This window comes from Engystomops pustulosus, chromosome 11 (assembly GCF_040894005.1).
Source record: "Engystomops pustulosus chromosome 11, aEngPut4.maternal, whole genome shotgun sequence".
Taxonomy (NCBI): domain Eukaryota; kingdom Metazoa; phylum Chordata; class Amphibia; order Anura; family Leptodactylidae; genus Engystomops; species Engystomops pustulosus.
In genome coordinates this window covers 45714861-45730538 of record NC_092421.1, presented here as the reverse complement: position 1 = coordinate 45730538, position 15678 = coordinate 45714861, and the positions used below count along the sequence as shown (strand labels likewise).

General features: G+C 44.2%; 1 protein-coding gene across 12 annotated transcripts in view; it reads right to left on the bottom strand.

Annotated features, from left to right (window-relative positions):
* Positions 1 to 15678, bottom strand: part of LOC140106485 (rap1 GTPase-GDP dissociation stimulator 1-A-like) — a 416700-nt gene that overhangs the window by 37092 nt on the left and 363930 nt on the right. For 11 of the 12 annotated variants that reach the window (XM_072130944.1, XM_072130946.1, XM_072130943.1 and 8 more), the window contains 2 exons: positions 13717 to 13851; positions 5779 to 5904 (listed from right to left, as the gene is read on the bottom strand). In XM_072130944.1, the coding sequence (XP_071987045.1) occupies positions 5779 to 5904; positions 13717 to 13851 (261 nt within the window). The remainder of the gene's footprint in view (positions 1 to 5778; positions 5905 to 13716; positions 13852 to 15678) is intronic. The other variant, XM_072130945.1, reaches the window with a different exon arrangement.

Genomic DNA, 15678 nt, shown 5'->3' with positions numbered 1-15678 from the left:
CAGGAAACAGCAGGGGCAGCATGCATGGATGCCTCTAAGGCTGCTTAATCGCACCATTATGCCAAAATTATGGGCAACAGCATGGCCATGACAGAGTGACCGAATGAGGCTAGATAGCATCTAAAACATGCAATAATTGACCCTGACACTATAGGGGACAGCATGCAGAGGCAGCGTCCGCAGCGGCAGGCTAGAGAGTGTCATGGCAACATACCATAAATGGACTCAGGCTTCACCAAAGGAGGTGAGCAAGAAGCGCTGAAATGATTTCCTATGTGAACAAAAGGTTGACGGTATATTTAGTCGATAACACAGCATGGTGGCGACATAGTGACCAAGTTCCATAACGTATCTGGTGAAACACCCGAAAAATGAGCCTGACACAGCTCTTTTGATAAGGGGACGACATGTGGAGGCAGCCATGGAGACGACTTCCATGATTAAAAGCGACAGTATGGGGCATTCATATTGCGCTGCTATGATTGCAACTTCAGGTCTCCAGCATGGCGGCCACAGAAGGGCCGAGTTCCACTATGTATCTGGTGAAACACCTGAAAATTCTGCCTGACACAGCTCGTTTGATAAGGGGACCATGTATGGAGGCAGTGAACTAGTAGTAAATTAAAGGTGCTGCAGTTAAAACTATGTGAGTTGGATCTTGAGATGGAGCTGGCGCTTCGCTGCCAGGCGAGCTTTCGCCAATCCAAGCCCCCGTCTCTAGGCTACTCCCCAAACAGCACTTCTAAGAACCTTTTGTATAAGATCAAGTGTAGTAGCGTTCTTATAAGTTTGGGTTATGGCGGGTGAGGGGAATGTAAACAGATGCGCAAGAAGCGCTGAAATAATATCGGTAAATGATAAAAGTTTGCCAGTATATTTTGTGGATTACACAGCAGGGTGGCGACAAAGTTAACAAGTTTGATGTGGAAGCCATGGAAACAACCCAAAAGTCTGCCTGACACAGTTCGTTTGATAAGGAGACCATGTGTGGAGGAAGCTATATGGACGACTTTTGGAGGCAGCTATGGCGATGACGTGTGGAGGTAGTAATGGAGACAATGTGTGGAGGCAGCTAAAAAGACGACATGTGGAGGCTGCTATGGAGACAATTTAATTTGGATAGTGCCTGTATGTGGCAGTCCAAAAAAGTTTTCAAACCAGAGGAGCAGGTAGGTGGTCCTCCAGAAAAATTAAATAGATAGAGTGCCTGTATGTGGCACTCCCAAAAATTGTTTAAAACAGAGGACCGGGTAGGTGGCCCTCCAGAAAAATTAAATACATAGAGTACTATAGCTAGAGCCAGTTGGCCCTGGCAAAAAATAGCCAGTTTCCTCTGCTTTAGTGTACAAAGAGGAGGAGAAGGAGGACAATGAGGAGGAGGAGTGCATACATTATTCAGGTTGAGCTTCTTTCACCTGGTGGAGAATGAAAATCCGGAGAAATCCAGGCTTTATTCATCTTGATAAGCGTCAGCCTGTCAGTCGACAGGCGTGTACGCTTATCGGTGATGATGCCACCAGCTGCACTGAAAACCCGCTCTGACAACACGCTAGCGGCAGGGCAGGCAAGAACCTCCAAGGCGTACAGCGCCAGTTCGTGCCACATGTCCAGCTTTGAAACCCAGTAGTTGTAGGGAGCTGTGTGATCATTTAGGACGATGGTATGGTCAGCTACGTACTCCCTCACCATCTTTCTGTAAAGATCAGCCCTACTCTGCCGAGACTGGGGACAGGTGACAGTGTCTTGCTGGGGTGACATAAAACTGGCAAAGGCCTTGTAAAGCGTACCCCTGCCAGTGCTGGACAAGCTGCCTGCTCGCCTACTCTCCCTCGCTACTTGTCCCGCAGAAGTACGCCATCTGCCGCTAGCGCTGTCAGAAGGGAAATACTGTTTTAGCTTGTGCACCAGGGCCTGCTGGTATTCATGCATTCTCACACTCCTTTCCTCTCCAGGGATGAGAGTGGAAAGATTTTGCTTGTACCGTGGGTCCAGGAGAGTGAATACCCAGTAATCGGTGCTGGAATAAATTCTTTATACGCGAGGGTCACGGGATAGGCAGCCTAGCATGAAATCTGCCATATGCGCCAGAGTCCCAACGCGCAAGAATTCACTCCCCTCACTGGCATGACTGCCCATTTCCTCCTCCTCCAACTCCTCTTCTTCTGCCCATACACGCTGAACAGTGAAGGACTGAACAATGGTCCCCTCTTCTGTCTCGCCAATATTCTCCTCCTCTTCCTCCTCATCCTCCTCCACCTCCTCCGATATGCGCTGAGAAACAGACCTAAGGGTGCTTTGGCTATCAACAAGGGAATCTTCTTCCCCCGTCTCTTGTGACGAGCGCAAAGCTTCCGACTTCATGCTGACCAGAGAATTTTTCAACAGGCCAAGCAGCGGGATGGTGAGGCTGATGATGGCGGCATCGCCACTGACCATCTGTGTTGACTCCTCAAAGTTACTCAGCACCTGACAGATATCAGACATCCACGTCCACTCCTCATTGTAGACTTGAGGAAGCTGACTGACCTGATTACCAGTTCTGGTGGAAATTGACATCTGGCAGTCTACAATCGCTCTGTGCTGCTGGTAAACTCTGGATAACATGGTTAATGTTGAATTCCACCTCATGGGCACGTCGCACAACAGTCGGTGAGCGGGCAGTTGGAGGCGGCGCTGCGCTGCCCTGAGAGTGGCAGCATCTGTGCTGGACTTCCTAAAATGCGCACAGATGCGGCGCACCTTCGTGAGCAAATGAGACGGATTGGGGTATGTCTTGAGGAAACGCTGAACTATGAGATTTAACACATGGGCCAGGCATGGCACATGTGTCAGTCTGCCGTGTTGCAGAGCCGCCACCAGGTTACGGCCGTTGTCACACACAACCATGCCTGGCTTCAGGTTCAGCGGTGCCAGCCACAGATCAGTCTGCGCCGTGATGCCCTGTAATAGCTCTTGGGCGGTGTGCCTTTTATCGCCTAGGCTCAGAAGTTTGAGCACCGCCTGCTGTCGCTTAGCGACGGCACTGCTGCTGTGCCTAGAGCTACCGACTGATGGCGCCATGCCCACGGATGGTAATTCGGAGGAGGAGATGGAGGAGGGGTGGGAGGAGGAGGAGGCATAGTAGGCCTTTGAGACCTGGACCGAGGTAGGCCCCGTAATCCTCGGCGTCGGCAGTATATGACCAGCCCCAGGGTCGGACTCGGTCCCAGCCTCCACCTAGTTAACCCAATGTGCCGTCAGCGATATATAGTGGCCCTGCCTGACATCACTCGTGCACGTGTCCGTGGTCAGGTGGACCTTGTCAGAAACGGCGTTGGTCAGGGCACGGATGATGTTCTCTGACACGTGCTTGTGCAGGGCTGGGACGGCACATTGGGAAAAGTAGTGGCGGCTGGGGACCGAATACCGAGGGGGCGGCCGCCGCCATGAGGTTTTGAAAGGCCTCGGTCTCTACCAGTCTATAGGGCAGCATCTCCAGTCTAAGCAGTTTGGAGATGTGGATGTTGAGGGCTTGGGCGTGTGGGTGGGTTGCACTATACTTCCTTTTGCGCTCCAGCGTCTGGGGTATGGAGAGCTGAACGCTGGTGGATGCTGTGGAGGATCGTGGAGGCGAAGATGGGGTTTTCGCACGGGAGGTGTTTGGGCCGGGGTCCTGGGCAGGGGGCTGACTAGCATATAACACAGGGGAAGGAGCAGTGGTGTGCCCGGCCGGAGGTGAACGGGCTTGGTGCCATTGAGTGGGGTGTTTAGCATTCATATGCCTGCGCATACTGGTGGTAGTTAAGCTAGTAGTGGTGGAACCCCTGCTGATCCTGGTTTCGCACAGGTTGCACACCACAGTCCGTCGGTCATCCGGTGTTTCTTTAAAGAACCTCCAGACTTCTGAAAATCTAGCCCTCGCCACGAGAGCTTGACTACGGGCAACATTTGGCGCTGATGCACCAGCTCTGGCCCTGCCTCTCCGTCTGGCCCCACCACTGCCTCTTCCAAACTGTTCTGCTATAGGACTCGCCTCCGTCTCAGAAGCACTGTGTTCACCCGGCCTATCAACCCAGCTTGGGTCTGTCACCTCATCATCCTCCGATCCCTCAATCTGCTCCCCCCTCGGACTTCCTGCCCTGACAACAACTTCACCACTGTCTGACAACCGTGTCTCCTCATCGTCCGACACCTTTTTATACACTTCTTCCACTACGTCAATAATGTCATCATCACCCACAGACTGCGACCGGTGGAAAACCTGGGCATCGGAAAATAGCTCAGCAGCAACCGGACAAGTGGTTTGTGACTGTGGGAAGGGTCCAGAAAACAGTTCCTCAGAGTATGCCGCTTCAAATGCCAAATTTTGCTGGGAGGGGGCAGACTGGGGGGAAGGAGGCTGAGGTGGAGGAGCTGGAGGAGTGCTGATTTCGGTGACATGGGTGGACTGCGTGGAAGACTGACTGGTGGACAAATGGCTAGAAGCATTGTCCGCAATCCACGACATCACCTCTTCGCACAGTTCTGGCCTCAACAGTGCTCTACCATGAGTCCCAGTAACTTGAGACATGATGAACCTAGGGAGTGTAGCTCTGCGGCGTTCCCCTGCTCCCTCATCAGCAGGTGGTGTCTCACCCCGCCCAGGACCACGGCCTCTGACCCCTGCAGTAGTTGGACGCCCACGTCCACGCCCTCGTCCTCTACCTCTAGCCCTCGGGTTAAACACTTTCAAAATTAAAGTGTAAATTTAAAAAAAAAATTTTTGTGTGTTTATTTATTTATTTTTAAACAAAACAAAACCTACACTGACAGCACACAACTGGATTTTGTGCTGTGCCTGATGACTTTGAGTTATAAAAAGAAATAAACGTAAAAAAAAATAAATCAGCAGACTCTGCCTAATTCAATTCAAACCCCTAATAAATTGTCCCACTTCGGTGTTTAAGGTGGATATGTGTGTCACTAAGAGCTAATCACAACGGTAGCAAGTCTCCCTGCAAATTACTCACAATATGGTACTAGCTGCACTACTAATGGCAGCAAGCCCAGCCACAGGCAAACAAAAAAAAAGTAAAATAAAACGTTATTGTAGCCCTAAGAAGGGCTGTTGGGTTCTTGTAGAATCACTCCTGCCTAACACTATTCTAATTGAACACCCTAACGCTTTCCCTGACCAGCAGCAGCTCTCTCCCTAGCGGCATCCATACAGAGAATAATGCGAGCAGCGCGGGCAGGGGATAGTCTATTCCAGGGTCACCTGATCTGGCCAGCCAACCACTGCTATCGACGTGTAAGGGTACCACGTCATGCTGGGTGGAGTGCAGAGTCTCCTGGCTTGTGATTGGCTCTGTTTCTGGTTCGCCAAAAATCACAACGGCGGGAGATGCCATTTTCTCGAGCGGGCGAAGTATTCGTCCGAGCAACGAGCAGTTTCGAGTATGCTAATGCTCGAACGAGCATCAAGCTCGGACGAGTATGTTCGCTCATCTCTACTCCTCACCCTACTGCTCCGTCACTGTCAATTGGCTTCTGATTAATTTTCTTTTTATGACGTCCTCACCTTTTTAGTTTACTTGCAATTAGTGATGAGCAGACCTGGACCGTAATGTTTGGGTGGGTACCGAACATTGCAAGTTCGGGTCCGCAGAATGCCAACCATAACTTCAGCCAGAAGTCTGAGTTTGGTTACACTATGGTTAGTACTGTAGTGTGTGCTTTCACCTGTAGAGTCTGTGTGACACAGTTCATGTAATTACATCATCCACAAAACCTCATTAAAAGCAAGTTTCTTTGGTTTACCTTGACCATCAGTCAACATCCTAAGAGTACCCAGAAGCTTGAACTGAACAGGGGGCATTTCAGATCTTAACAACATCTGGATTCTATCTGCCACCCCTTCTTCCAGCATTTTTACTTTGTTCATCACTGAAAATAAGATGTATCATCATTAAATATAACTAAAATATGACATACATATGGATGGAAAATGTATACAATATATACAGCTCTGTGCAGAATAATTGAGACTGTGACAAAAGGTTTTAGCTGTTTACCAAAACATATGATGCAGTTGGGATTAAAGTGCAGACTCTCAGTAATTTGAGATCAAGTTTAGGAATAACAACTCTTTAATATATAGCTTTCACTTTTTAAAGTGACAAAAGTTAATTGGACAATTATAACATTATGATTGTCAATCTATTATCAAATAAGTAGGAGGTCTGGAGTTGATTCCAGATGTAGCATTTGCATGGAGTTAAAGAAGCTTTCATTGGAAATTAAACAGACCAACATCAGGCTGAAAAAAAAGCAGAGAGCATGCGGAAATGTTAGGAGCTGTCCAATCAATACCCGTGTACATTGTAGGGACAAATACTTCACTGGTAAGCTAGGGAAATCAAGACCTAAATAACCATGGTCACAGAATCCTTTTCATAGTAAAGTTAATTCTCATTATAACATCCACCAAAGTGAAGAACCCTTCCCAGAAAGAAGGTGTATCAGCATCTAAGCGTACTGTAAAATGAGAACTTCATAAATCAAAAAAGAGGGGTTCACCACAAGATGTAAACCATTATTCTAACTCAAAAACAGAAAAGTCCAGATTAAACTTTGCCAACTTGTACTACAATGATTAAACAAAAAGGATGTACAAGGCTTGAAATGACTCATGATCCGGTGCACACCGCATCCTCTGTAAAATATAGTAGTGTGGCAGCATCATGGGCCACTATTGCCTTGATGGCCCTTCACAATACACATGGACAATAATCCAAAACATGCTGTAACCCAGGAGTCAATCACGAGACAAAATTTAAGGCATAAAGACCTCAAAACATGAAACAGAAAACAGCTACAGTAAAGACCTTGTAGAGCAACAATAAAACTATTTGGTGATGTCCATAAGTTGCAGACATCACCAATGTTAATTTGCTCAGTCACTTTTAATTCAATGAATTTAGGACTTTGTAGAAAAAGGGTTGCAGTTCCTAAACATTTTACATAATGGCCCACACTTATCAAACACAATGCGGATCCGGATGGATCCACCAAACATCCAACATGCAAATTTTAAAAAGTTTTCCTTTTCTGACCTGTGCTCACAGTTATTGTAATCTTCTATTCCAATGTATGTGCATATACGTCTTACTTCAGCCCATGAAGATATTTGCAACACCAAAAGAGGCCCCATATGCAATCTATACCACCCTCCAAATATCCAATCCAACAAAGACCAAAGAACAAAAGAGCTTATGAATATAAAAAAAAATTTTTTTCTTTATTCAAAATAACTCATACAAAGTATAAACACTACTTTCAAGAGGGATTCCTGAAAGTCGGAAATATAAGGGGAACAGGCAATGTCCCAGGTGGATGTGGGACAGACACAGAGAACCTATGGCCCCCCCTATCCTAATACTGCCTCATAGGTAGTGCCAGAAAGAGGTATAAGAAGAAAAATATTGTGTCCAAAAGTGGGACTAATTTTGGAAGGCAGTGGACCTTTGTACTACAATGACAAAATGGTCAACCGGAGGTACCATCCGGTATTAGTAACCCAAGTCAAAAGGCAGGCCACACTTACCTAAGGGCATGGTGTAAATGGCACAGAGGCAGTCAGAGGGAGGGCCAACAGGAACACCCCAGCCTCCCTCTGACTCTGACTGCCTCTGTGCCATTTACACCATGTGTGGTAGGTAAGTGTGGCCTGCCTTTTGACTTGGGTTACTAATACCGGATGGTACCTCCGGTTGACCATTTTGTCATTGTAGTACAAAGGTCCACTGCCTTCCAAAATTAGTCCCACTTTTGGACACAATATTTTTCTTCTTATACCTCTTTCTGGCACTACCTATGAGGCAGTATTAGGATAGGGGGGGCCATAGGTTCTCTGTGTCTGTCCCACATCCACCTGGGACATTGCCTGTTCCCCTTATATTTCCGACTTTCAGGAATCCCTCTTGAAAGTAGTGTTTATACTTTGTATGAGTTATTTTGAATAAAGAAAAAATTTTTTTTTTATATTCATAAGCTCTTTTGTTTTTTCATGAAGATATTTGCAACTACATTGAAGGATTACAATAACTGTGAGCTCAGAGTAAGAAAACTTTTTAAAAAGAACTACAAAGAGACTGCCTCACATGAGGACCACCCCAGGAAAGGAAGCCTAAGAGTCAACTTTGCTGCGGAGGATAAATTAATCCGAGTCACCAGCCTCAGAAATCACAGGTTAACAGCAGCTCAGATTAGAGACCAAGTCAATGCCACACAGAGTTCTAGACACATCTCTACAACAACTGTTAAGAGGAGACTGTGTGTAGCAGCCTTCATGGTAAAATAGCTGCTAAGAAACCACTGCTAAGGACAAGCAACAAGTAGAAGAGACTTCTTTGGGCTAAAGAACACAAGGAATGGACATGGGAAATCTGTGCTTTGGTCTGATGAGTCCAAATTTGAGATTTTTGGTTCCAAGCACCGTGTCTTTGTGTGATGCAGAAAAGGTGAACAAATGGACTCTACATGCCTGGTTCCCACCGTGAAGCGTGCAGGTGTGATGGTGTGGAGGTGCTTTGCTGGTGATACTGTTGGGGATTTATTCAAAATTGAAGGAATACTGAACCAGAATGGTTACTACAACATCTTGCAGTGGCATGCTATTCCATCTGGTTTGTGTTTAGGTGGACCATCATTTATTTTTCAATATGACAACGACCTCAAACACACCCCAAAGACCTGCTGTGGTTGAAACGCGCCTCGGGTGCACGCCAGGTAATAGTATGTCCTCCCTTTTGTCACATTAGCCTTATGTCTTCTCTAATGTTATTGATTTGTTTATCACTGGCAGTGTTTTTTGCTTCTGTGACTCTTACACCTATACTGTAGTGTGTGTAAGCCATTTATCTGTGCTACACTATAATCATTGTATTATCCACCTGTTTTGGAGAAGGTAATTTTTTTTATTTTTTGGCCACATTCATGGCCCTTTACTACCTCACATTATCTCCCTATATCATATGTTTATAGGACCTATTACCTGGCATGCTTTATGCATCCTTTCTGAGATGCATCTAGTCTTTTTTATATATTTTACTGTTGTCAATTAATAAAGATTCATATTTTTCATATTTTTACTGAAACCTTGGTTTTCATTTCCGCTTCTTCCTTTTTTTTGGTATTTTCTTTTGATCATTAAGAGGCTTTCCCCTGGTACACATCATTGTCACTTATCTATTATTGTATGGTCTTTCCTGTTTGATGTATGTGTAAGGGCTATTTGACCAAGATGAAGAGTGATGGGGTGCTGCGCCAGATGACCTGGGCTCCACAGTCACCAGACCTGAACCCAATCGAGGTGGTTTGGAGTGAGCTGGACCACAGAGTGAAGGCAAAATGGCCAACAAGTGCTAAGCATCTCTGGGAACTCCTTCAAGACAGTTTGAACACCATTTCAGGTGTCTACCTCTTTGAGCTCATAAAGAGAACGTGAAGAGTGTGCAAAGCAGCAATCAAAGCAAACGGTGGCTACTTTGAAGAACCTAGAATGTAAGACATATAACTCCACATGTGTTAATTCATAATTTTGATGCCTTGAGTGGTAATCTACAATTTTTATAGTCAAAAAATACAGAAAATTCTTTGAATTGAAAGCTGTGTCCAATATTGAACATTTTGGGGCAGATTTACTTTCCCGGTCCATTCGCGATCCAGCGGCGCGTTCTCTGTGGTGGATTCGGATCTTCCGGCGATTCAGTAAGGCAGTTCCTCCGACGTCCACCAGGTGTCGCTGCTGCGCTGAAGTCCACCGAGGTCCGCCGGAGTTCACGATCCATTGGTGGGTGAAGGTAAGCGCGTGTCCAGCGACACTTTTTTTAAAAAAATGCGCCGGTTTCTCCGAATCCGTCGGGTTTTCGTTCAGCCACGCCCCCCCCCCATTTTCGTTGCGTGCATGCCAGCACCAATGCGCCACAATCCGATCGTGTGCGCCAAAAACCCGGGGCAATTCAGGGAAAATCGGCGCAAATCGGAAATATTTGGGTAACACATCGGGAAAACGTGAATCGGGCCCTTAGTAAATGACCCCCTTTGTGTTGGCATTGACAAAGGCCATTTTTAAAGGGAACCTGTTGCCCCAGATCTTCACAAACTTTATCTTGTTCTGTACTGTACAAATGTTCAATTGCAGGTTTATAGCTTTGACCATTCTTCCAAAGTTCACTTTTATTCTTCCACTGTCTGCCCTAAGATAAAGTCAAGGAGACGGGGGAGCTCCACAATGCAGTCAAGCTTCTTCTGCCTCTTTAAGCTTGCACAGACTCTGAATATCACCCTTCTGCTCTGGCGGAGTTCTTGAGTATGTGCTGTGTTCCTGTGATTTTGGTGCAGGCCAGCTTCACAGATTGACTACGTATGCACAGTAACTCAGCTGGAGAGGATGCCCGGGATGTTGTTGCTGAGGTGCCCTTGAGAAAGCATAGGACTGCATGGTTGAGTTCCCTCCACTGCCTTACTAGCAGCTCAGGGCCGACATCAGAGCCAGAACTCAGCCAGAGGAGAAGAGCGATGTCAGCATTAAAGGAGCAATGTTTGAAGTCTGTGCACCTGTGAGGAGGCAGATGAAGCTTGACTGCATGGTGGAGCTCCCCTGTCTCCTTGACTTTATCTTAGGGCAGACAATGATGATGTTAGAGTTTTACTTTGCTGAAGATGAGTCTAGAATCCTTCTCATCACATCCAGTAGAATGTAAATATTAATGATCGGTATACACCTTTAAACTTTAAATTCTATTACTATTAAGACATAGAGCTTATCTGTCTTGCAGCTGCCCACATGCAGGTCACTTGTATTTCTTTTATTGAAATGATATGGACAATAAATGACAATCTCCTACAGCAGTGACCCCTGCTGCAAATATCCTCCTATCTATGAATCCCAGGCCTGGCTGTGTGAGCTCTGAAATATTCTAAAAAAAATGTCAGGGATTTGGTAATTATTTTTCTTGCACGCTTCATAAGGTAATTGATGGATTACATTGTATGTGTCCTTCTGCTTTGCCGGATATGATGGATGACTCGCTTAACGCTCCTGCTTACAGCATTTTCTGATTACAAGAAGAAAAATCTCTTCTAATGCATTTCTTCTGCCTCCCTGTCTCCTATTGTCCTAATAGATTTAGGACGTTTCAAAGTCTGACAATAATTCAATCATAACCTCTTTCGAATCAATACATGTAGATCCCTAAATTGAGTGTAACAAATGGAGAGGACATGTCACTGTGTTATATGTGTGTTTGAGGAATGGAACATATTTAACCCTTTCATGCCCGATGAGTTGGCCCTGATTGGAGATGTATTTGAAGAGGTTTTATGTGTATTAGAATTAAGTACTTGCTGGATTTGCAGGAAATTCCATTTCATGAAGCAAATCTATCAGGCAAATGTGAATTTTTGCATAAATCGGCTACATAATTAATGTCCTACTGTAGTGAATATGTCATTCTCATAGAGTACTAGACTGTTTCACTAAATGTCACACAGAGGAGTAAATACATTTCAAAGACAGAAAAACCAATGTGTGAGATACAAGTCCCAATTTTGGATTTCCTTCAGATGCCCAATTTATGTCCCCAAAAGTCAAGTCTGCTTTGCAATAAAGGCTCCCAGGAAAGCAGAGAGAGGTTAAAGGTGCAGCATGTCTTTTGCCATAATTCCTCCTCTAGTCAGAATGTTCATCTCTTTAGATATTTAGATATCCCATTTTAAAGTGTTTTGACAATATGAATACCTAGTCTTCATTCATAGGATGGATGGGTGATCACTTGGAGTCTGAACAATGGGACCCCTAGCCATCACAAGAACCAGGGCCTGCAAGTATCCTTCAGTGCCCCATATGAAAGGAGATTTAGTGCCCTATGTGCTAGAGATGGCTGTCATAAAAATCCTGTAGCACTTGCAGGCCATCATATGCATTGCTGAAGGTGCTAGAAGTCTGACCAATAGCAATCAGTTATCTATCCTCCATGCTGTGTATAAAATCAAATGTAATAAAGGGTGAATTAAATAACTGTATATGTATGTGTGAGGTCAGCAGATCTATGTGTGTGACTCTTATAAGAACAAGTAGACACTTATGGAGAAATATGGCTATTCAGACATAACAATAGATAGAATCAGCCTCAAAAGACTAACAGGGATATTGTATACAAATACAAGATACATGTAATAACTAGCTGAATGGATCCCTTGCAAACCTTTACACAGGTCATATTGGGGATCAGTAGTTGTAATGCTCGAATGGTCATTTGTTCTCTTTTAATCCTATGCTGCCAGCTACTTCCTTCCAAGATTTCAAGGTATATAGTAATGAAGGCATATCTGTGAGATAAGTTAGATTCCCCAGAAAGGCTGCTTCCATTACTGTTCTTAAAGATCTCCCATCTAAAGCGCTCTGTTCTAGGCTCATCCATTTATGATTTTCTACTGGATTCCTCAGTGAGTCGAGAGAGACCGCCTTGTAATAAGTTGCAATATTTGGCATTGCCATGCCTCCCTTATTAAACGGATAGTACAAATTTTCCTTTGCTACCCGTGGTTGCTTGTTATTCCATACAAAGTTACTAAGCATTGTCTGAATTTCTCTAAAGGCTTTGTTGGAAATTAATACATGAAGGCAATGGAAAACGTACAGAATCTTTGGTAGGGCTGTCATCTTACAGAATTGGATTCTTGCCACCCAAGATAGATGAATCTTACCTAGTTTGTCGAAATCAGTTTTAAGATTTGTTTTTAATTAAATTAGATTCTTTCTTATTGTCTTGTTTATTGTTGGGCATAATATGATTCCTAAGTATTTTATATCTTCTGGTTTCCACATTATACCGAGGCCTGTTCCGCCTGGACCAAGTGACTGTGACAAATCTAGCACTAGGCCGTTCTTAAATTAGTCACTGAGGTTCCAGGGGAATCCAGGTGCCCCCATGCCAGGTCAGGCCCCGGTGGGAGGATGCTGCATACACAAGTAAAGATACCAAAATGTATGCAACAAGTTATTTTATGGCAACAAAGCAGAGGCTGAATTTTTGGACCTTCCCTTGTAAATCTGACATTTGCTTACTTCGCTTGATGGATGCACTTTCTAGGGAGACACACCACACTGCTACCCCATCTGCTACACTTGAATCTCTGCTTTTATAATGTACCGGGCCTCTCCTTTAGAGTTGAGCAGACCCAAACTACAAAATTCAGGTCTGTGCTGAACTTTGTCTGGGTTCAGGTTTGGCTCAGCCCCTCTACCAATAATGCCAGCAGAAGTTACTTGAGAGGTTTTGGGTCTAGGTTCGGCATCCAGACCTAAACAGACTTTTCAGGTTCGGGTTCCCTCATTACTTTTCTCCTCTTGACTGCTCACTGGTTTAGCTTCAGTCTTAGTTCCAGTTATTTCTACTGACTGGGATAGTGGCATTTACAGACTGTAAACAACTAAAAGCTACTTTATTTCACTTAATGTCTATGTTTATTCCATATTCCACAACTATTCTTCATTCTAATAAGATTAGAATCATCGCTGTAGGAGGTCAGGGAGCAACCATTTTGGAGAGCTGGAAAATGAATTTATCTCACAATTCTGGTAATTAATTTTCATTTGACTTTGGAAGCAATTTTTTAAGAGACAAGTTTTAACCCCCAAAAATTAAAACAATTGTGATAGCACCATTAATTTTAAATATTTACTTGCATTACCTGGTATGGCCAGATTTCGCAACGCACTAAGAGCCGCATGTTGAACGCTAACGTCTCCTTTCTCCACATGTTGCTCCAGTAAGTCTAGAAGTTGGTGAACAACACCGAGCTCCACCATTCGCACACAGTTGCTGTCTGTCCAAAAAAAAAAATCAAATGAGGTAATGAGGCAAATGTATAGGTTAAAATGCAGGTTGGAACAAAGAAGGAGAAGAGGGGAATCAGTGACTTTCTAATTTTATTGCTGATTTTTATTTTAAAAAATCCATTCAGTCGAATAAATGTTTTTTCTCCAGTTAAAAGTAAGTTATACAGATATTCTAGCCAGTGTCTGGATTCTCATTTATTTTCAATGATTCAAAAACTGTGTTTTCTAGTATTACGTGGCCCCCCTTTTACTATATGTGCCATTATTTATCTCTTTTGACTATCTTCTTTGAATCTGCCCTCGAAACTAAACATTGCTGCCAGTTATTACCGATTCAAGCTTTTCAATCTCCATGGTGCCAGGATGTCAGATACTTAATCTTAGTCCAGTTGGGACATTCTAATGGAAGCTAGCACCTTTTGGAGCAATATACAAGATGATGACATATCTATCAGCTCTGATGTTAAATGCTGCTTCAATCTTTGAAGGCAAGAAATGGAAAATAGGTCACAGCTCTCATCTAAAGCCCTTTCACAGTCACTATTATTTAACTTTTAAGTGAAAACCATAGCTCCCGTGGGGAATGTTAGATTCCATATACAAGGTGGAATAGAGGACACACAAGTAAATACAGCAAGACACCGGAATTACCTTTATTTTTTGTTGTGGGTTATCTATGAAACTGATTTATTTTTTTATTAAACTAATTGCTTGTATGGAATAAGGTCATAATTTTTTGTTACATGACATTTTATTTTTATTCTTTGTATATACATATATGAAATGTGCAAAAACTATTTAGGGTGCAGCATTAAAATGAAATTTGTGTTGGGGTTTGCATGTGACACAAATGTCCATACAAAGGATCAAGTGAACCAATTTCATTTTGACCAACCTTGAGCACTGGGTTTGCAATACAATTTAGTCAAAAAAGAATACGGTAATAACTTTGTGAGAAAGTGTGAGTAAAAGAGGACATGCTCCTTTATGTGCACATTTCTACCAAGCGGCATTAGAGCCAAGGCTATGACTAAATTGTGTCACAAAAACAATACCCATAAAGCTATAGTGTAATGGGTCACATAGACAACAGGAAGGTATCTGGGAGTGCCCGGAAGGAAAGTCTCTATGGGAAGAGTCAGGAGGGAGGAGTCTGTGGACCAGTGGACCCTCCGTGAACACTGGAGGAACACGGAGGTTTCTGGAAACACTGGAAGACAGGAGCGTCTGGGAACGCTCCATAGAATGGTGAAGATCCGGCCAGGAAGGAAGGGAGGTGCCGGATTATAAAGGGTGAGCCAGATTAGCCAGCGCCAATTAGGAGGACGCTGGCCCTTTAAAGCCTGAAAAGTCAGCCCGCATGCGCGTGCCCTAGCGACGGGAGTGCGTGGCCTGGAAGGCAGGAGGTGTGCGGTCTACACGTTGGGACCCGAAGCACAGCCAGGAGAGGTAAGTCCGGGCAGGGGGACGGGGACAGGCACACAGCGGAGCATAGGTGTACCCGTGATCTGCAACATGGATCACGGGAGCACCTGTGACATATAGTAACAGAAAAATTTAAAAAATATATCTTGTGGAAGACATTAAATAAAAAAACAGAGGTGTTTGATATGGCACATGACCATAGATAGCTTCTATAAAATGACAGCAAGCAGTGATTTAGAAAAATGTGGGGATATATTGGAAAATTGTATAACTTTTCATTATACAAACAACTATTTTTATTTCCTGAAACAGGGATTGTTGAATATAAAAGGGGTGTAATAACATATAATGTGTAGTGTAAATAGTTTCTCATCAACATTGTAATATCC